General features: G+C 53.3%; 9 protein-coding genes across 9 annotated transcripts; 4 read left to right on the top strand and 5 right to left on the bottom strand.

The window, feature by feature from the left end:
* Positions 1-17: 17 nt before the first annotated feature.
* Positions 18-2,067, top strand: J4E86_000292 (uncharacterized protein; the record flags this gene model as incomplete). The annotated part of the gene is made up of 4 exons (XM_051440867.1): positions 18-300; positions 360-1,079; positions 1,134-1,726; positions 1,777-2,067. The coding sequence occupies 4 exons, from the start codon at positions 18-20 to the stop codon at positions 2,065-2,067; spliced, it is 1,887 nt and encodes a 628-aa protein (XP_051307038.1).
* Positions 2,068-3,192: 1,125 nt separating this feature from the next.
* On the bottom strand, positions 3,193-5,052 carry J4E86_000291 (uncharacterized protein; the record flags this gene model as incomplete). Its single annotated transcript, XM_051440866.1, has 3 exons — positions 3,193-4,124; positions 4,180-4,793; positions 4,850-5,052. The coding sequence occupies 3 exons, from the start codon at positions 5,050-5,052 to the stop codon at positions 3,193-3,195; spliced, it is 1,749 nt and encodes a 582-aa protein (XP_051307037.1).
* Positions 5,053-5,789: 737 nt separating this feature from the next.
* On the bottom strand, positions 5,790-7,187 carry J4E86_000290 (uncharacterized protein; the record flags this gene model as incomplete). The annotated part of the gene is made up of 1 exon (XM_051440865.1): positions 5,790-7,187. One exon carries the CDS (start codon positions 7,185-7,187, stop codon positions 5,790-5,792), a length of 1,398 nt encoding a protein of 465 aa, XP_051307036.1.
* A 313-nt stretch (positions 7,188-7,500) lies between these two features.
* J4E86_000289 (uncharacterized protein) lies at positions 7,501-8,539 on the bottom strand (the record flags this gene model as incomplete). Its single annotated transcript, XM_051440864.1, has 2 exons — positions 7,501-8,044; positions 8,094-8,539. The coding sequence occupies 2 exons, from the start codon at positions 8,537-8,539 to the stop codon at positions 7,501-7,503; spliced, it is 990 nt and encodes a 329-aa protein (XP_051307035.1).
* Positions 8,540-8,945: 406 nt separating this feature from the next.
* Positions 8,946-10,193, top strand: J4E86_000288 (uncharacterized protein; the record flags this gene model as incomplete). Its single annotated transcript, XM_051440863.1, has 3 exons — positions 8,946-9,121; positions 9,173-9,394; positions 9,446-10,193. The coding sequence occupies 3 exons, from the start codon at positions 8,946-8,948 to the stop codon at positions 10,191-10,193; spliced, it is 1,146 nt and encodes a 381-aa protein (XP_051307034.1).
* A 461-nt stretch (positions 10,194-10,654) lies between these two features.
* J4E86_000287 (uncharacterized protein) lies at positions 10,655-12,379 on the top strand (the record flags this gene model as incomplete). The annotated part of the gene is made up of 1 exon (XM_051440862.1): positions 10,655-12,379. One exon carries the CDS (start codon positions 10,655-10,657, stop codon positions 12,377-12,379), a length of 1,725 nt encoding a protein of 574 aa, XP_051307033.1.
* Positions 12,380-12,699: 320 nt separating this feature from the next.
* On the bottom strand, positions 12,700-13,513 carry J4E86_000286 (uncharacterized protein; the record flags this gene model as incomplete). The annotated part of the gene is made up of 2 exons (XM_051440861.1): positions 12,700-13,203; positions 13,253-13,513. The coding sequence occupies 2 exons, from the start codon at positions 13,511-13,513 to the stop codon at positions 12,700-12,702; spliced, it is 765 nt and encodes a 254-aa protein (XP_051307032.1).
* Positions 13,514-13,948: 435 nt separating this feature from the next.
* J4E86_000285 (uncharacterized protein) lies at positions 13,949-17,228 on the bottom strand (the record flags this gene model as incomplete). The annotated part of the gene is made up of 5 exons (XM_051440860.1): positions 13,949-14,074; positions 14,131-14,582; positions 14,654-15,355; positions 15,405-16,872; positions 16,977-17,228. 5 exons carry the CDS (start codon positions 17,226-17,228, stop codon positions 13,949-13,951), a joined length of 3,000 nt encoding a protein of 999 aa, XP_051307031.1.
* A 288-nt stretch (positions 17,229-17,516) lies between these two features.
* J4E86_000284 (uncharacterized protein) lies at positions 17,517-18,818 on the top strand (the record flags this gene model as incomplete). Its single annotated transcript, XM_051440859.1, has 2 exons — positions 17,517-18,105; positions 18,154-18,818. 2 exons carry the CDS (start codon positions 17,517-17,519, stop codon positions 18,816-18,818), a joined length of 1,254 nt encoding a protein of 417 aa, XP_051307030.1.
* Positions 18,819-19,246: the final 428 nt, after the last annotated feature.

Here is a 19,246-nt window from a genome sequence, read left to right as displayed (position 1 = left end):
ATATCTCCAAGCTCAAGATGGGCAACACGTACCACCATCATAGCGAAGAAAAGAAGCCTTTGAAGTGGTTTGCTTCGCCTTTAGTCGAAGACCATGTCAAAGACGACGGCGAGAAGGAACATCAAAGCCCAGCCATGACCCGAGAGAATACACAGTCGGTCCTCGATAGCGAGTTTCACGATCCTAATGCCGAAGCTGGTCTTCAGCTCGAGGTCGAGGTGTGCACGCAGGAGCTGCGTGACATGCCATCTTTCAAGCGCCATGCCGAAGCCACGAATCAAGAGCTGTTCTTCGATCTCTGTAAGCATTCAGACCTTTCTACAGTTTGAATGTTTCTTGCTAACGACGCCATCCTTCAGTTTTCGTCGCCAACTTGACCACGTTCACTTCGTTGAAGGAGATCAACGACAGTGCCTCCCTGCGCGCCTACGTCGGGTTCTTCGCCTTGCTCTGGCTCACCTGGTACTCGAACTCGCTCTATGACGTTCGCTTCACTGCCGATTGCATCTTCGAGCGAATCGCCAAAGCCCTCCACTTCGGTGTTATGGTCGGGTTCGCTGTCGTCGGTCCTGCCTGGGAACCTGGAAAACCTACAAGCTCACTCCAGAAGTACCAAGTGCTTTCATTCATCCTCATGGTGTCTCGTCTAGTACTTGCGGCTCAGTATAGCGTCACTTTGTTCTTCGTGCGCAAACACAAAAGGACTGTCCTGCCGCTATCGCTCGTTATCGGCTCGACGCTCATCGCGGCACTAATGTACGGAAGCATTACTGGTGCTCTACCCAAGGAGACGTGCAACCTGGAGTTAGGTGTCTGCAAGCAGTTCACGACTAAAGTACATTACGCATGGTACATTATCAGCGCTGCAGAAATCGTCATCACTGTTGGCATCTCGTGCTACTGGCGCGTTATCTCATTCAAGGGTACCCACATCGTACAGCGCATGTCGCTACTTACCTTGATCATCCTGGGAGAGGGAATCATCGTTGTCTGCAAAGCAATATCGAAGATCGTCAAGAATGGATCTCAGTTCGATACTCAGCTAACTGGCCAGATCGTCTCTTCGGTGTTGATAATCTGTAAGATACCAACCATCGACCTGGCTTCTCGAGCGTCCCGCTAATACCTTTCAGATCTTCTATACATGCTATACTTTGACCGCATGCACGAGGAACACTTTGGTACGATCAAGCAGCAAGTCTGGGCTTCACTCCACTTCTTCCTCCACATCATGCTCGTCCTCGTCCTCCAGGGCGTCTCTTACCTCATCATGTGGGTTGTGGCCCTCATTCGAATGGACCGTGTCGATGAGAAGTTCCGCGAAATTGAAGGACTCAGCTTGACTGGTGCCTATGCCAACGGCACCTTCTTCGCCGACGCGCTCCGTCGCAAGATCGACGTCTACCTGTGGAACACAATCCCTAAGGGCGTTGATGCGAGCAAAGCACTCGAGACCTGGAACAGCACTCTGATCGTCCTGGCGCAGAGCTTCGATAATCACCTGACGGACGAGCGGAACTTGACAGCTGTGGACATGATCACCAAAAGCTTGAACACCGCAGAAAGCATGGCGATCCAGACCCTGTTCGATAGCTTGTCCATCTCGGTACCGAAGACTGCCCCGAAGACGGTAGAAGAGCCTAAGAGAAAGTTCTTCGACAAGGCCGCGCTCCTCCAGAAGTACGAAACGCGCTTCGAGCTTGTATTCGACTACGTTTTCCTATCCGTAAGTTAAGTCTCGCTCCTTCTCTCTTAGTCTTTACTGACACACACTAGGCTGGACTCGCACTTACTTTCATGGCCATCATTGCCTTTGTCTCCCTAACACCCGCGAAGCGCCATCTACGTCAATACGTGCGCCTCCTCACCATCGTCCTCATCGGTTTCGCTGTCTGCCTTATATGCCTCATCAATACAAGCAAGCCGAGCCAGAAGCATTACATGGAGAGCAACTGGATGCTGCCTACCATTTGTCTACTTTTCTTCATTTGCGTTTTGGTGAGCCACTTGCGGCCTCCAGCTCGATGGAGAGGAGTTGGAGGACACCACAAGTGGCACGGGGCTTAGTGGCGTTCTCAGAAGTTTTTATGGTTCACAAATCATCGGAAAGACTGGGTGGAAAGAGACATCGTGTAGACCGAGCTATGTGATGTGACTTTTGCACGCTACTTAGGTCTGGATAAAACTTGGGTCTAGATCTACATGTTTTGAAGATTTGCAAGTACATGGGGGCGACCGACAGTGGTTGCCGAAATACAAATTATGCTTTCCAAACCTTGAACTCCATCCATTATTGTGGCACAAGGTAAAATGTCACCTCTAGCAGGTCGAGCTTTCGTTTCGCCACCCTCATTACAATTACTTCCGCCTTCCGTCCAAGATGCCGGCCTTATGACCTTCTCGTTGACTTCATCATTCGGATCTCGAGTTTCCAGAGTTTCGAATATCATGCACACAAGCGCAACAAGCCCTCGTTCTCGACATCTGCACGAGCGCCATCGCAGCCTCCTCCATCTTGCGCCTTTCGATGATCCCCTCGATACCGTCATCGATCAAGTCAATTTGACGCAGTATATCTCGACCAACGGCATCTTTGTTCTAGTGTCACATTAGCCAGAGTGCTCGATGCCATATAGCGCAAACAAACTCACCATGAGCTCGCGCCTCAAGCCAAATAGTGGTTCCGGGACAGTTGTTGATAAGCCACTTTGAACGGCTTGTAGTCGTGCTTTTCGCGCTCCCAGTACTTCGAGCCAGCCTGTTCTTTTCCTGATCTCGATCTCGCGACTAAGGCGCTGGGCCTTGGATATTGGCGGGGTTGGTGGTGACTGGATCCTACGAGTGCGCTTGGGTACCGCAAGATAAACTGGGGTGTTCGAGGGAGCGGAAGATTTTGTGTTGGAGTTGGCGTGGTAGTAGGGCAGTACTCGGTATTGGTATGCGGAGGAAAGCCAATGTTCATGAGACATCGTGATGGCGAGACTCAAATCTTGCATGCGACCCTAGATTAGAGCGCCAGTAATAGCCTTACGATCGTGATGGACGCAGAGATTAAAATATCGTGTATACACGGGAAGGTGATAGAGTCACGACTTTCGTTTGCAGGCAGAGGAGTCCCTCCACGTAAGCCTTCCCTCTCACTATAACTTCTCTTTCACCTGTAGCAACCTTGCGCTGTATCCATTCTGCCGCCTAAAACACGCGTCCCTTCGTCTGTTGCATCTTCGCCACATTGAAGTTCTTGATCAGGAAAACCCACACCAAACAAAGACCCATGATCGCTGTGCCCGCGATCAGCATTCTCTTCTGCGCAATACCATATGCTTCCTCAATTGCCAACCTTGTCGCACTACCCTTTGCATAACTTAGTTGCTCATCTAAGCTACCATAAATGAGATCGAAGTTCTCCATAGCCTCAGCTGGCAGCAGATTCATTAGTGCTTGAGGGAAGGAGTTTGTCCAGATCGCGCCGGAGATGGTGGATCCTACCGCGCCGCCTAGCCACCCGAAGATGTTGAGAAGTGCGAGAACAGAGGCGACGTGTTGGTGATCTGCGGCGGCCATGACGGCGATCTGCTCGCAAAGAATGATGATAGAACCACCAATCGCAATGAAGACTTGGCACATGACTAGGTAGCCTACACTGGTGTTCGGGTGACGGAAGTAGATCATAAGACCTTGACCGAGGATATAGATCGGTACGGCGATGAAAAGAAGCCAGCGGAAGTAGCCGGTCTTACTGATGACAAGACCGACTGACAAGAGTAATACACCGGAGAGGACGTCGAATGTGGAAGCGACGTAGCCTGCTTCTGCGATTGTGAGGTTTGTGACGACCTGCAAGAAGGAGGTGAAGTATGAGTTCCAAGCGTAGTACGAGATCTGGTATGTAAAAGAGAGGAGACAAGCGCCGAGGACGGAGCGGCTGGTCAAGAGATCGAAGGGCAGGAAGGGCTTTCCGGCTGTGAAGCGCTCGTGGAGACCGAACAGTATCAGAAGCACGAAGCCAATGACTAACATCGCGATGATGTATCCCGTAGACCATCCGTTGGGTGCTGAGTCGGCGAGAGTGAACGGGAGGAGGAAGATGACGAGACCGGCGGCCAGCAGGAAGGCTCCCGGAGCTATAGAGCTGTTAGCCTACCTGCATCAAAATTCTCTATAGTAGAATAAACTGACCGTCGAATTCGCGGATATGGAAGACGACGCTCTGCAAAAGGCTCCTGCCACTTGCCTCTCTTGCGAGGACGCCATTTCGTTTCGCCTTCCGCAGGTTGAGCTTCAGCAGCAAGAACAGTGGTGCGGCGACAAAGGGAAGGATGATAGCGAAAGTGCCGAAACCCCAACGCCAGTTGATGTTGTTGTAGAAACCCTCCGCCGCCTTTGGACCAGCAAACGCTGTGATAATGTATGGCGAAGACGTGAATGCGAAAGCCAGACCTCGGTGTTTCAGACTACTCGAATCCGCTGTTATGACGTCCACACAGTAAGTCATACCACCGAATCCAATTGTGTAGAAGACTTGCGCAGCACAGTACGTCGCTAGATTTGTAGATGCAGCCATGATGATCAGACCGAGAGTAGCAAAGCACACCATCGTAGCGAAACCTTCGGCGCGACCCCAGAGATCGAGTAGCTTAGCGGTCGGGATGTATACGGCTGCAGCCATAGAGTTCGAGACGATGGTAATGACCGTGATAAGGGAGTGTTCTTCGAATCCGGATGTCACGTAGGGTGTGAGGTTCGAGGTAATGGATGACTGGAACGCGTTCGTGAGGTACAAGAGCCACATGCTTGGAGTTGTGTCAGCCTCATCATCGACATGTACTTGGAAGTTCGAGCGACGTACCATAAGAATGCGCATGCTAGAGATGTCTTGGTCCACGCCAAAGTCACAGCTTCGACTTCCCTAACACCCTCCTGCGCAGAGACAGAAGGCATGTTGGCTTCCTCAACCTTGCGAATCGCATCTTCTTCGTCGATATCGACAACGTCAATGCTCTTCTGCCTCGTAGGCTCGGTGCCAGGCTGAACAGCAGCGATAGAATCCATGGTTGTAGGCGTGTCTCAACGATCTGATGATTTGTCTGGACGAACTGAACGCATCGCAATCTTCCTATCGCGAAGGGCACCAAAGCTCAAATACATTGCCGCAACTCTGGGTCCTACACGGCAGCAGCAGCTAGGCATGATACTCATGTGGGCCGACACACCTAAGCCAAAGCTTCTTCCGCTGGACGCCTTGAACTAGAGCTTGTCCCGGAGCTTGACCACGACGTCGCGACAGCAAAACTGAACGGCGAACACGAGATGTTGGGTAAGGCCTTAGCCATGATGGGTACGCATTGAAGGAGTACTAGCCTTTCGAAGCATGGTGTTGATGGGATAATCTTATCAGATGGGTCACTTCAGCGGGTCCAAACACGGCTTGAACCCCATCTGCGGCTCTTTTCCGGTGCTACAAGCTTTACATCCGCAAATAATCTGTTAGAGGCGACTTTGCGGCTGACGGCCACAGAAGAAAGTCGTGTTGTGGCTGGCGAAAATTTGCGCGTGGTTCGATATTCGGGTGGAGAACATCCAATATGAGTTCGCTTGATCTTATCTTATCTTGATCTAGATCAGCTGCTAGGCGCGTGCGCGTCGCGTCCGACCTCGGCGCGCTTCATCACAGCTACTCACCATTGCACTTCATTCAATCTCATCATTTTCATCATGGTGTTGCTTGTGATACATTGGTCCTTTATGAAAACGCCCTTAAGGACTTATTAGCTACAATATTCTAGCAGCTAGTGAGTGGGCAAGACGGCTCTAATCGAAATGCCCTCCTCTTCCGCATCTGACCAGACTTGCGCGGCCTCAACAAAATCTCGCTGTCTCAACGCAACTGCGCGCAGTGCGGTATGATTCCCCTCACATTTACGAACTGTGAGAGCATCCACCCAAACCAAGGTACGGTAATCAGGGTCTACGACCTCAATCGTTTCTAAGCCCAAGGGAAGCGCGTCGACCGTATCAACTCTATGACTCATTTGTACGCTGCATAGCGCTTCATTCGGGATGCGTAGCCGCTTCAATCTATCGAACTTGTAATTCCGCAGTGAAGTGGCAATGGACCGGGCCCGTGTCGATACGCTCTCATCTGTAAAGGGTACCTCTACATCGATAAACAACTCTTCAAGCGTTGGTGCTGCGTGTTTCAGAGCTTCGATGATACTATCCCAACCCAGGTCGTCTCTATCCTCAAAGTCAAGGTGAGAGTGCCGTTCAGGGTAGGAGAGAAATACTGATATCTCTCGAAGCGCTGGCAAACCCTGCAAAAGAGCGTGTAGATACTCGCTTCTTATGCACCTCCTGCCATCGAGCATTTGAATGGTCATCTCAAGATGTATAGAAGTGATGCTTGTAGAAATGACTGCGGGTACCGGGGCTGCGATGGGGTTTGCTCCCAAGTAAGTGTCCCATTTTAGTTCCAATGACGTTAGATTCGGCCCTCGAAAGAAATCAAAGTCCGTGATTTCTTCACAAGTCAGGTGTTGCAAACCAGCAAGACCACTAACGGCGTTGTCGCCAACCTGACTGCTTTGAGCACTGAACCAGTCCTGGACCGTTGTCTCAGTGATTCTTGGCGGTAGCTTACCATGCTCATCCGGGCCAAACGGCTCTTGGTAGGTTTGCATGTCGAGCGTTTTCAGGTTGGGTAGCAGACCGAGGATAAGGCCACCGAGTGACGGCTCGAAATAACATGCAGGCATCGTTTGTCCGTCGATCTTTCCGTCGATGGAAATCTCTCTCTCACCCTCAACTTGAGTGCAAAGCTTATAATCGAAGCCCACTAGGCGATCTATATCAGCTTTGAGGTCCTCCAGACCGTGCACGCATTGTTGATCTTGACATTCTGACTCGTCGTTGTGCAGTCGCTTCGTGACTGGAAGGACGAGATGATGCACGAAGTTCGCAAGTTTCGCGTTCTTGATCAATGCACGCAGGAATTGCATGACAGCACCATGATGATCCAATCCGATGGGAAGGATAGGCGCATGGTAAAGAACCTCCTCGGCGACGGGTCGCCATTTCTTTGCAACACGTGTGAAACCTGCTAGAGCAGTCTGGTCAGCTTTATCGGAGGTAATCCTGTGGAGTATGTTGAGTATCAGCTCATCCGGCAGGTCATCCAACTTAGCCATTCTGACGTGGTGCACTGCCCGCAGCAGGCTCGAGAGTGGTAAAGCGTGAGATTAGGATCAGTTCGACTGGGATTTCGTTAGACTTGTGTATGTAGTAGACATCTTGGTCGCCGTCTCTGTACACGGTCCATGCTTTGTTAGTCAACGTTGTGAACTTCTGCATTGATCTGGCGCTGACAGAAGGGGGCCACTGTGTTGGATTAGCCGATGTGATGACGTTGACTCCTATGGAAGAGATTAAAACAATGTTACGCTAGACATGAGGACATCTAAAGCTGAGTCAATACGGCCGCTTAGATTGACAAAGCCTACTCTACTTGAAGTCCTTCTCGCCCAACGAATCCTCCATCTTCTGTATCCTTTCCCAAGTTTCACTCCACTTCTCCCATTCGCCATCAGGAAGCTTACCCTTGAGGGGCAGCCTTCCGCCCTCCATTGTGCCAAAACCGGTGACCCTCTTGACTGCTTCTTTGATGCCTACAATCCCATACTTGCCGATGAACTCCTCCGCAGTACTAACGGTGTATTGCAGCTCCTTCATCTTCTTGAGGTTCTCATCGGTGATGGGTCTTGTCTCCGCCAGCTTCATCAACGAGCAAACGGTCTTGGGATATATGGCTGCGAGACCATCGATGACACCTGCGGCATCGAAGATGACGATGGGACCGAGTTGTTGGCCGAGGCCAGAGTAGACGCGGAATTTGTTGTGGTCGATCTTGGGGTCTAGGGAGACTTGGTTATGCCATGAGACGACGGCGTGCGACATCTTGCAACCGACGATGTTGGGGTGTTGGGCGAGGATGCGGTAGGTTTCGGGGGTGACCATGACGCCGTTGGTTACACCGGGGTAGTTGTAGCTATCGTCTCGTTAGTACGATACAACAACTTCACGTGGTTGAGACTCACATAAGTACGGGCAACGGGCTCTTGTCCGCGACAACGGTATACCATTCTCTGATGCCTTCCTGGCTCGCCGCGGCTCCGAAGTAGCCCGGCGCAAGGACAAGTCCCCATTGCGCACCCGCTTGCTTGAAGTCTTGTAGCCACTCAAGCGTCTCATCCACGCTGTTGATTAATGTACCGGCCATGATCGGGTAGTGCTCGAAGCCCGCCTCGTGGAGCCCCTTTCTCACACCAGTGACAAGGTCGATGCGCTCCTGTCGCGACATGTGAATCGCTTCGCCTGTGGAGCCGAGCAGGACGAGGCCGCGCACGCCATTTTTGGCAAGAAACACAGAGTGCTCGACTTGAGTCTGCACGTCGACAGCGGGTTGCAGCGATTTGGATTCGGATTGGGGTTTGAAGAAGGTCGGGACGGGGACGAAGACGCCGGTTGGTGGTGATGATGTCATCCTTGTGGCTCGTGCGTAGAATCGCGTTCTTGTCGCTTGGTGATGCGTTTCTTCTTCTTCTTGGAGTCAAATGTTAAGCAGCAGCTATCACGCGCAGCGAGTACCGCGAGTTTTATTGCAAGTCTTGATCAGCCGTTCCTCGGGTTGCTTTACTCCAGCTGCCGAAGCTATGCGCCCCGCGGTGGAGCCCTTCTGGCCCTTTTGACCCCGCGCCGCCGTTCGGCTTACCGCGAAGGGGACATGGCGGCGGCATTGTGCTCATTGGCCAATCTAGGAGTTATGTAGACCCAGATGGCAATGCCATGTTCCAAGTGAAGAACATGCTTGAGATTCTAACAGTAACTTGGCATCGACAACCCCGAACGTCAACAGAGATAGTAGAATACAAAAGCGAAGAGCGTAAGCCATGGGTAAAATAGCAACGATCGAATACTTTCGCGTTCCACCGCGTTGGCTGTTCGTCAAGATCACCGATGCAGATGGAAATTATGGTTGGGGTGAAGCATCACTAGAAGGCCATACACAAGCAGTCGAAGGATGCTTAGACGCTTGGGCTGAGCGTTACGTCGGCTTCGAAGCAGAGTGAGACAATTCCTAGTACACGAAGCGGTATCAATACTGACGACATAACAGTGACATCGAGCACATATGGCAAATGTGCTGGCGTACCAGCTTCTATCGTGGCGGGCCAGTCTTTATGAGCGCACTAGCTGGCATCGACATTGCTCTCTGGGACCTCAAGGCTCGGAAACTCAATGTGCCAATCTACCAACTGCTCGGAGGCAAATTACGCGACAAGCTCAGAGTGTATGCATGGATAGGCGGAGACCGACCAAATGATGTCAAAGAGCAAGCGTAAGTATCTCGAAGTAATGAGATTATAGCGCTACTAAACGTCTCATACAGTCTCGTCCGCAAAGCCCAAGGCTTCCACGCCGTAAAAATGAACGCAACAGAAGATATCGGCTGGCTCGACTCCCCATCAGTCCTCCAATCCGCCGTCGACCGTCTCAAAACAGTCAAAGACCTCGGAATGGACGCCGGCATGGACTTCCACGGGCGCATCCACAAGCCCATGGCCAAGCAACTCGCGCGAGCCCTAGAACCACACCACCCACTCTTCATCGAAGAACCCTTACTCTCCGAACACATCACGGGTATCACATCCTTGCACAACCAGACCTCCATACCCATAGCCCTAGGTGAGCGCCTCCATTCTCGCTGGGACGTCCGTCCCTTCCTCGAAGCCGGCTGCGTCGACATCCTCCAACCAGATATCTCGCACATAGGCGGTATATCAGAAATGCGCCGTATAGCTTCCGCCGCAGAAACCTACGACGTAGCCATCGCGCCGCACTGCCCTTTAGGTCCCATCGCCCTTGCCGCATGTGTTCAGGTAGATTGCACGCTACCTAATTTCGCGATCCAAGAAATGAGTTTGGGTATACATTATAATGCAGGCAGCCAGGATCTCACGTCTTACACAAAGAATCCTGAGGTGTGGGATGTGAAGGAGGGGTACATTGAGCTGATGAAGGGACCGGGGCTGGGGATTGAGGTTGATGAGGAGATGGTTAGACGCGAGAGTAGGGATGCGAAGGCTTGGGTTAGTCCGGGGTTTATTGGGCCGGGAGGGGAGGTTAGGGAGTGGTAGGGCGTTGAGTCTACATCGCATTGGCAGTGTGTGGATGCAGGCATCACGAAGAGGCCTGGAGGTTTGTAGCATACTTTTGCTTCATGAACAGAGACGTCATGGGTTGGCCTGGAGATATACGCATACGCCTGTATGAAGCTTGTAAAGCCCGCTGGCGACGTGAGTACCTCCCCGCTGTCCCATGTGTCTTACACCCACTCAGAAATCCGAGGTGAAGGCGAACACGATAGGTACATTTTCCACCTTCACTTCTCCACTTTTTTCCTATTGTCGTCTCCAGCAGTCACCTCGACTTGTCAATCCACCTCACAATAGAAAGATAGCTATTGTACCGTTCTTCCCAGCTTTGCAGCTCCCAGATGTCCAATATATAAAGAGCGATTTCCCCCGTCCCCTCTCTTCTTTCTCCAGCCCACACATTTCCAACACACACATACATACCATCACATATCTTTGCCAAAATGGCATTCCTCTTCTTCCTCGCCGTCTTTACTCTCCTGGGGTGGCTCGCTTGCGAGCATGATGACTTCTGGGCTTCTCCCCCTTCCTCTTCTTCTTCTTCGGTCCCTGCGGCTGGTCCGCATACCGCCCCATCTTCGCCTTCCTCTTCACTGCCGCGCCGAGAGCGTCGAGCTCTTGCGCGTGCTCGGTCTCGGTCTCCTCCTCCGGTCCCTGAGTGGGCTCGCCCTGGCTCCCTCCTGTCGCCGCCCCGACAGCAGCAGCAACAACAGCAACAGCAGCAATACTTGCCCGCTGAGGGCAAGTACGACACGTTCCTGGAGGTGAGGTCCACCGAGGCCTCTGGCCAGATAGAAAGAGCTTGGGATCCGGTGTGTGGGTGGCGCTGGCGTGCGGTTCGTGGTGAGAGATTGGCTGCGAGTTTGGTTCCCCTTCCGAATTCGCCTCCCCCCTCGCCTTTCGTCGCTGCGGCTCCCCCTCCAGTCGTAGTTCTTCCTGCTCCTGTTCCCGCTCCGGTTCCTGTGGTTATTTCGGCACCACCCGCCCCCATTGTCGCACCGCCGCCGCCTCAGCGCACAGTCGCTGAAATCCTGGCCGGCATCCCGTCGAAGCCCGAAGGGCTCATACACATCTTTCCGCTCCCGGTTCCAGCACCAGGACCACAGCTACAGCCTCTGTTTGGTGGGTTGTCGCTGGCGACACCTGCTAACCATGCTTCGGGCTCCCTGGGATTGGTGCTGCCCGGCTTCACATCCTCGGTTTCGGCTCCTCCCCCTCCTCCTCGACACCCCTCTCCCCCAGCGGAGGCTGACCATAAGCCTCCGGCTAACGACAATTTCGGATTTGTCGTGCCGCCACCTTCCCTCTCCCTTCCAGCTGGGGCTGACCATAAGCCCCAGGCTGATGACATTCCTGGACCTAACGCGGCCCCTCCTCTCCACTCCTCTTCTTTCGCCTTCGGGCCTGGGTCTGGTGCTGCTGCTCCGTTCTTCGGTGCTGATTTCGGTGCTGGTTTTGCCGCGCCTGCTCCCGCTCCTTCCTTCGGTGGCGCCTTTGGTGCCGGTTTGGCCTTCGCGCCAACCCCGTCTTTCTCCTCTGGTCCCGCCTCCCGCCCCTCCTCGCGCCGTCGCGGTGGTGGCCGTGGCGGTAACGTCATCTACCAACTCCGCGAGGTCGCTGCCCCGGGCATCAAGGATGACGCCGACGACAAGGCCTCCCGCCGGGAGAGCCCTCTCGACGCCGGGCTCGACAGTATCCCGCTGGTGATGGGAGCCGACTTTGGGTATGTGAGCTCGACCGGTCTGGACAAGATCGCCGACTACATCTCCGGTTCTTCCCTCGCCTCTTTCGAGACGAATCTTCGTCGCAAAGAGAACGGACTTCGCTCGTTTGCTAACCTCCTGCGTTGGCAATGCAAATCTGGTCAGTCGCTGCCCCCTGGTGGGACAGTGGCTCTTGGTCAACTCATCTCCGTGCTGGCACGTGTTGATGGGTTGGTGACTGGGTTTGTCGCTGACAATGGGGGTCAGCAGCAGCTGTTCGAAGGGGGCAACTTCTACTTGTGGGCGCGGGCGTGGCGCTACTTGGAGACGGTTGGCTGGCAGGAGAACAAGGTTCAACTGCAGCGAGAACTGGACGCGGCGGTGTTTGGGCAGTTGGAGGAGTTGGTGAGGAAGCACCAAGCCCATTGGGTGAGGTTTCTGAAGCTGGCTGGCGCTCAGAATTGAGGCGGTGGGGTGCAGCTTTGTTTGCGAGCGCCGTTTTGGTTTGCTCTTTTTTTGTATGCTCGTTGTCGGCTGGTCCGCAATGGGTACTGTACTTCACGATTAGGAGATAGTTGAGAATGGTACTTTTTCTGCCTTCTCATATCATCTCCGAACTATGCTTGCCTCTGATGAAGTGATTCATTATACCTACCCTTGACATCCTCGACTACACCGGACTTTGACATCTCCCAGCCTGTAGGCCGCTGAAGCATAGCGCGGCATCCCAAGATCCCCTCGTTCTTTGCTTCAAATGTCCGCGTACACCTCTAGACTATCCCAATCTACTCCTCATCAACATTCTCCTGGCTCAGGTGCCCGCTGAAGTGTTTGAACTTGATCGGCGCCGGCGACTCCCCCAAGAGACCAGAATGATGCACCGGCGGTGGTGGAAGATGGATGGGTCGAAGGCCACCAGGTAGCAAGGGCGTAGGCGGGATAACGATGTCGGGTCGAGCGGGCGAGCCAGCCGGGGTAGTAGAGCCGAGTGTGGAATCAGCCATGGATCTGGTACTGTCGTTCAAAGATGCAGTCTCCTCCAATACCACAGCATCTTCACCTCCATCTACCCGGATCGAGGGCGCCATCATGTTCATGTTCATGTTCGTGTTGCGATACGCAGCGACGCTCTCTCCCATCGTCTCGTCGACGTATGCAGTCTGACTCCACAGCAGCGCCTGCCATGGCCAAACAAAGCCCTCGTCTTCCCAAGGCCAGGTGTGCGTCTCGGTGTATTCCATCAACGCGAACGCAGCGAAGATGAGCATGCTCGCACACAGGAAGCCGATCTACAAGCGGTTAGTAATGCTATCTACGCAGCTTCCTTGACGTACATACCACTGCGTTGGTCAACTCTTGGGGTCTGGGGAAGTACCCGGGCTGCTCATACTCTGCGATCGCAAACAGGGTGCTGACGGCAAGTGCAACGAATGCATATCTGTATTTGGCTAGGGGCGTGACAATCCTGCGATATTCTTGGCGGATGTTTCCGGGGAGGAAGAAATCTACGACTCGCGTTCTGATGTGACGTAGAAGATTGAACGTAGTGGCGGTAGTGGTAGCGGGTGCGGTTGCCGAATTGGTCGTTGGAGTGGCCATCGTTGCGGGTGCGGGTGGAGAGGTGGCTGTGCGGGTCGATGTCACGACTGCCTTGTTCGCGGTCAGTGAGATCATGCTACTCGAAAAGTCTGTGCGACGCGCTTCCCAATGCAAATTCCGGGGCGTGAAAGCAAGGAAAGCGCACACTGCCCTATTTGGGTAAGGAAAACAAACAAAGAAGACTGCGCGCATAGCAAACGCACGTCCGCGCGTTGCAGCAAACACCTGGCGGAGAAATGCCCTGTCGTCTCTAGAATGATCACCGGCGGAAGGGTGCATTAGCCCAAGATAACAGCTTCAGAACAACACGGACAGGTCAGACTATATAAGTCATCCCATGATACTCACTATCGTAGTGTTCGCAGCCGTCATCGAAGATGTCAGGAATCTATTCAGGGTATATCATCAATCTAGTGCCTAGTCTTCGAGCAAAACTCACTCCTTCGGCTTAAAAACACGATGCCTCGCCAAAAGTTGCGATATCATGAAATGCGAAACATCCTCGTCGGCCCAATATGTCATGTGACTCGCTATGCTCGCCAGCAGCGAGATATCAAAAGCCTGTCGCAGTGTCAGAACATATCATCACATACAATGGACACGAAATTACTACTCACGCCTTCTTGGATACTGTAGTCCACACGACCGTTACTGTTCAGTGCTCGGACTTTAGCTTCCTCCTTCTTAAGCTTGCGACTTCGTTCTTCTAGCTCCTGCCATTCGAGGTCTTTCTCTACGTCTCGCTCGCCGTCTTCGCTTTGTTGGCTCGCTCTTCGCTTTTGGAAACCAGCAAAGAGGGTTTCGATGTCCCCTTCGATGAGGGTGGGAGGGTGTTCGCCATCTGTGCCCTCGGCAATGGTCTCTTGTCCGAGGCGGCGGCGACGCTCTTCGCTGATGAAGGCACTGGTAGGCTCGTTGAGTCCTGGCACGAGATTTACAGCGCTATTTGGGGCGGGCGCCGCGGCGGTGAGGGGTCGAGAGGTACGCTGTCCTTGTGTATTGCTGCCTGCGCCTGTCATCTCGGTTCCTGATATGCCGAGACTGCGGTTGAGTAGTCCACTGGCGATGCCTGTAGCACATGTTTTGTCAGCATGTATTTCCCAGTAACGAACATGTCAGGTAGTCAGGATCTGAACTTACCAGATCCTAGAGAAGTCCAAAAGTCTGTCACACCCTGGCCAACGCGCTGTCCAATACCAGTAAATCCTTGCGATGCAGGCGCACCGAAGATGCCCTTTTTGGTATAAGGTAGAGGCTGAGCCTTAAGGGCTGACATCGCTGGCGATATCAAAGGCTCGATGCGATAACTAATTGGATCAGTCGGATGGAAGATGTTGAAGACTTGTTTGCAGAGAGGCGAGGAAGTCGTGATGTCGAACGCATGCTCGTCTCCGCCTTGTGAGAACGGGTCGTCAATCGATGTCGCAGGCGTCTTTGGCGGAACAAATCCAGTGGTAGAGTTCTGTGGTCTTCCAACGATTGTACGCCCCTTGAGCATCTGGAACAGGCCAATAGGCGATCCAAGAGCATAGAAGTCCTCCACCTCAAAGTCCAGCTTCAGGCCTTCTTCGGTAGATCTTCGCTGTTTGGCCGATTGTGTGCTTGGTTTGGCTTTTGGGTCTTTTTGGATGCATAAGATATCGAACATGATGGCAGACCCGAGCGAGTGCCCGACTAAGCTCACTTTGCCTTTGAAAGATGGGTTGCGCTCCTTGAATAGGCGGTAGGTGCGGTTTAGCTCGTTAACGACGATCCGAGAGATATGGCCCTTATAGGCAGGGCTTTGATACAGCAAGATGTCAAGCGCGAGATCAGTGAGGAAATTGCGAACAGCGGGAACGCCTGTATTGTTAGTATCCGTTCGGGCTCAGGACCGGGTCGCTTAACTCACCTTCAACAGTTATGTCCTCGAGGTTAGGATACTCTTCATCTTCGTGGTCGAGATCGCCTAGGTCGTGTTCTTTGCGGTTGTGCTTCAAGCTTTGCTTTGGGAAGTCCAATAAGTGCCGCCAAATGATGGGGATAACTTGTATGCGGTTGTTCTTGGTCTCTGAGTCCGTTTCCGCATTCAGGGCTTGCAAATCCGGCGAAGCTGAGTAGACAGACTTTAGGGACTTGCGCAACGTGTTGACGTCGTGGATGAAGTTGATAGACTCCATTCGCATTCCGAGACGTTGTCCAATGCCATGTGTTACTAGGAGCAGATGCTCAATATCACGGTCTTGATCACTGCCATGCTGGGTTTTGTAGTCTTCACGCATCTCTTTCTCCTCACGCTTTCGCATTTCCTCTTCTTGTTGTTGCTCATATTCTGGTTTCGAGGATGTCATCAGCGACGATACCTGTCGTTCGAGATTACGCCTGCGCGTCTGGGAAGGCGACATGCTTCGCTCGTTTTCCGACGCTTCTCCGTCGGCGTCAGAGTCAGACTGCTTGCCGTGGTCTGAACCATATGCCAGGGCGGGCGTAGCCGGTCGGTCCTCCTGTTTTGCGCTTTGAGGGCCCTTCCCTAGGGTCGGTTGTTTCTTCTTTTCTTTGGGATCGGTGTACCCTCGGATGTACTTGTACCCAGCATAATGCGCTCCTCCAGCAAAGCGCTGATACAGAGTACTGCCCATGCGCGACCACATATCATCGGTCAACATCCAGGCTGTGGTCTCGTCTTGATAGGTAACGGTGGAGTTCAGATGTGCGCCGAACAGTCTGTGTGTGCGCGGTAAGTCGGCGGGCGCATTGGAGGTTGTAGATGCATCGCCGGGGTTGGAATCGTTCGACTGTTTCGAAGCCTCTTTCTGTAGATTATCATACGACGACTTGGGCGTGACTGGGTTGGATGTCGAGTCGCGATTCAGCCTGGCCAGCTCCTTGCGGTGGTCCTCGCCAGCACTTGGGCCCATAGAGAGCGGCCGAGCGCGGGGTTGCGAGACTGCTCGCTTCTCTTCCGGCTTCCCGAACTTCCATGGCTTGACTTTCAGGTAGCCTTCCTCGAGCTGCATGGCTAGACCTTCATCGACGGCCTCCCCATCCGGTGTGAACCACGTCCCTCGCTTCACATCGTATACAGGACCCAGCCAGTATGATGGCGCCAGCTCGCGTGTCTCGATCTCGACATCGAACAGGTAGTCTTCGTTGACGGGCACCTTTGTGGTTTTGGGAGGAGTCGCGCTCGCTTGGGTGGGCGTCGTAGGGCTGATGATGCCCTTCCGCAGTTCGTCGGCATCGGCTTCGTCGGCAGTCTTCTGGAAGGCGGCCTCGATGGCGCGAGAGTCGCTGGCGCCGAAAGGTATCCATTTCTTGGGTTTGGGAAGGGCCGTGTCTGGGGCCATGGCATGTTTCGAGAGGGGTTTGCGCTTGGGCGTCTGCCAAAGTCAGTGCCGCAACGGAAGGCAGGAGCGCTGTGGAGATGACGAAAGCCCAAAGGTGTATATTGACTACTTACATCTATAGCATGAAACCACCTTACGGCCAGCGGAGGACAGTCCTTGGGGTACCGCTTGAGACTCAGCCTGTACCTCCGATCAATCACATGGTCCCCTCCCTGCTGGGGAGCCAGCACTGCCGCAGCTCTATCCTTCTCTTTCTCCTGCTCAGCCTTCTTCGCCTTGTCCGCGCTCCCCTCGGCCTTGGGAGTCGCCGGGGGCTTGGGAGTGCCGGCGCGTGAAGGCCATGGGGATAGATTGGAGAGAAAGCCCTGCTTGTTATCCGGAGCAGCCATTCTGTCGACTGGAGGGGCGTCGCCGCCAACGCGCAGCTTGCTCAGCCAGGACTTTGTGTTGTATCGTGAAGCTTGGAAGGGTGGAGCCAGCGGCCTTGGGCGGGGCGATCGGCAAAGCACGCGAAGATGGACGCGTCGAGGAAACGTGTTGGCGATGGAGACTGGCTCAGAGGGTAATGGCGGGCAGAGGCATGTTATACAGTCATCGGGCGGTGGCAGGTGTCAGAAACATGGGATTGCATGGGCTCGCTGGTGTCTTGCATGTGCTTCTGATTCCAGGGCCGCAGCATGGCCGGAGCGGCTAGTTACATCACTGGCCAACGCGCGGGGCAACCGACTGCTCTCCCACTCGCGTCGCGCGTCGACGACATCACCACACCGCCACCCCTCAACACCATGGTTGTTCGCACCATCCACGATCTGAACGCCCGACAACAGATCTTGCGGCCGACTCTGCCTAAACCCTCTACGGACACGGAGCGCTTTTCTCTCGCAGATGCTGGTCATCTGAAGCTAAAGCTACAAGCTCTCGATCGCGCCATATCGAGCATACGGCCAGATAGTCCTAGCGAAGGTGATATTACCAATATTGATGATGCCTGCAAAACAAACCCATCTGGAGGATCCGTCTACGTAGCTGGCTCGGAGAGGTTCTACCTCGTAGTAAAAGGCCTCAGCGGGCCGCGCGCCACTGCCGATGCTTATTCTGAAGCATACAAGACTGTGCTACAAGGCAGGCCCTATGCTAACAAGTACAAGCTATCCGGGTGGGAGGGGCCAACACCCACATTCTCAGAGATACGTCCTCTACTACGAGATATTGACATTGCCTGCGAAACCAACCTCGAGAGCGCCTTTGCCATACTTGAGGAGAGAGGTATGTACAGAAGGGACCACATAATCTGACTCTGCTGACATGGACTAGCCAAGCCCTTTCCCTTCCTCCGACTTCCCGCTGAGCTCCGGCTCCACACATACTCATTCCTTCTTCCTCCCGGGCCTCGCATCGTCCTTGACCCTTCACGTCAACACGTCACGCGTCCACGCCTCAACATCATGCGAACCAACAGGCAGTTACACAATGAAGTTAGGAAGCTCTTCTACGGGAGCAGAAGAATGTTCATTCAAGTGGGGCCCGGCCTTATGGACAAAGAACTCGTAATCAAATATGACCACGGCCTCAAGGGTTTACACATGGCAACTACAATAAACCCGACTGCCCTGCAGCTTCTGAAAGAGCTGGAATTCGAGTTCTGTAAACATATGTGCGGCGAGAGCTACCCCTCAGAATCATGGATGAACCCCATGGGCCGCATATACTACGCACTCAAGCTTGAGCGTATCCGTATCACCTTCATCAAGAGTGATATCTACCGTTTAAGTGCGGCAGGGTCTACGAATCCTAAAGGTCTAGAATCACAGCGGATTCAATATGAGAAATTGGAGCGCTTTGGCAGATGGTTTATAAACCAGATTCCGGCGTCTGTGAACGTATCGTGGTCACGCGAAGACGCGGCAATTTTCTTTAACAGCACTGCTGTGGAGCAGCGTTTATATCAAGCCATACAAGAAAGGGCATTGCCTGAATAGGTCATACTGTCGCGGTGCCTGGACGATTCCAGGATGTCCATGAATAGACGGCCTTCGATTCGCCAATGCACAAATGCTCATCTCTATATCATACAGCATGTTGAGCGGGATGAGTGTACTGTTGCCCACATCAAAGAGTATGAGGATTGCGATCTCTCTTATTTGATGAGGAGTACCTTTGCGTATGTGGTTAATGTATTGCGAGAGTCATGAGTGGCTCGTCTCGCACTGTATCATCGCAGTACCACTGGGTGAAGTGGATGGCAACCGAAGTATTTGCCTACATCAAGTAGTGAAGGTGAAGCAGCCTTTTCTCTTACCTGCACCGCGTTAAGTTAAAAAGGGATAGTATCGTTCTCACCTCACTTCCTACCTCTTATGAGTATACGCCACTTTATCGAACACCCTACTACTGACACCACCCGATA

This window comes from Alternaria arbusti, assembly GCF_024043155.1.
Source record: "Alternaria arbusti strain BMP 1465 chromosome Unknown scaffold_1, whole genome shotgun sequence".
NCBI classification, from domain to species: domain Eukaryota; kingdom Fungi; phylum Ascomycota; class Dothideomycetes; order Pleosporales; family Pleosporaceae; genus Alternaria; species Alternaria arbusti.
The sequence above is the reverse complement of the archived record's forward strand: the minus strand, read 5'-3'. Positions and strand labels throughout refer to the sequence as shown.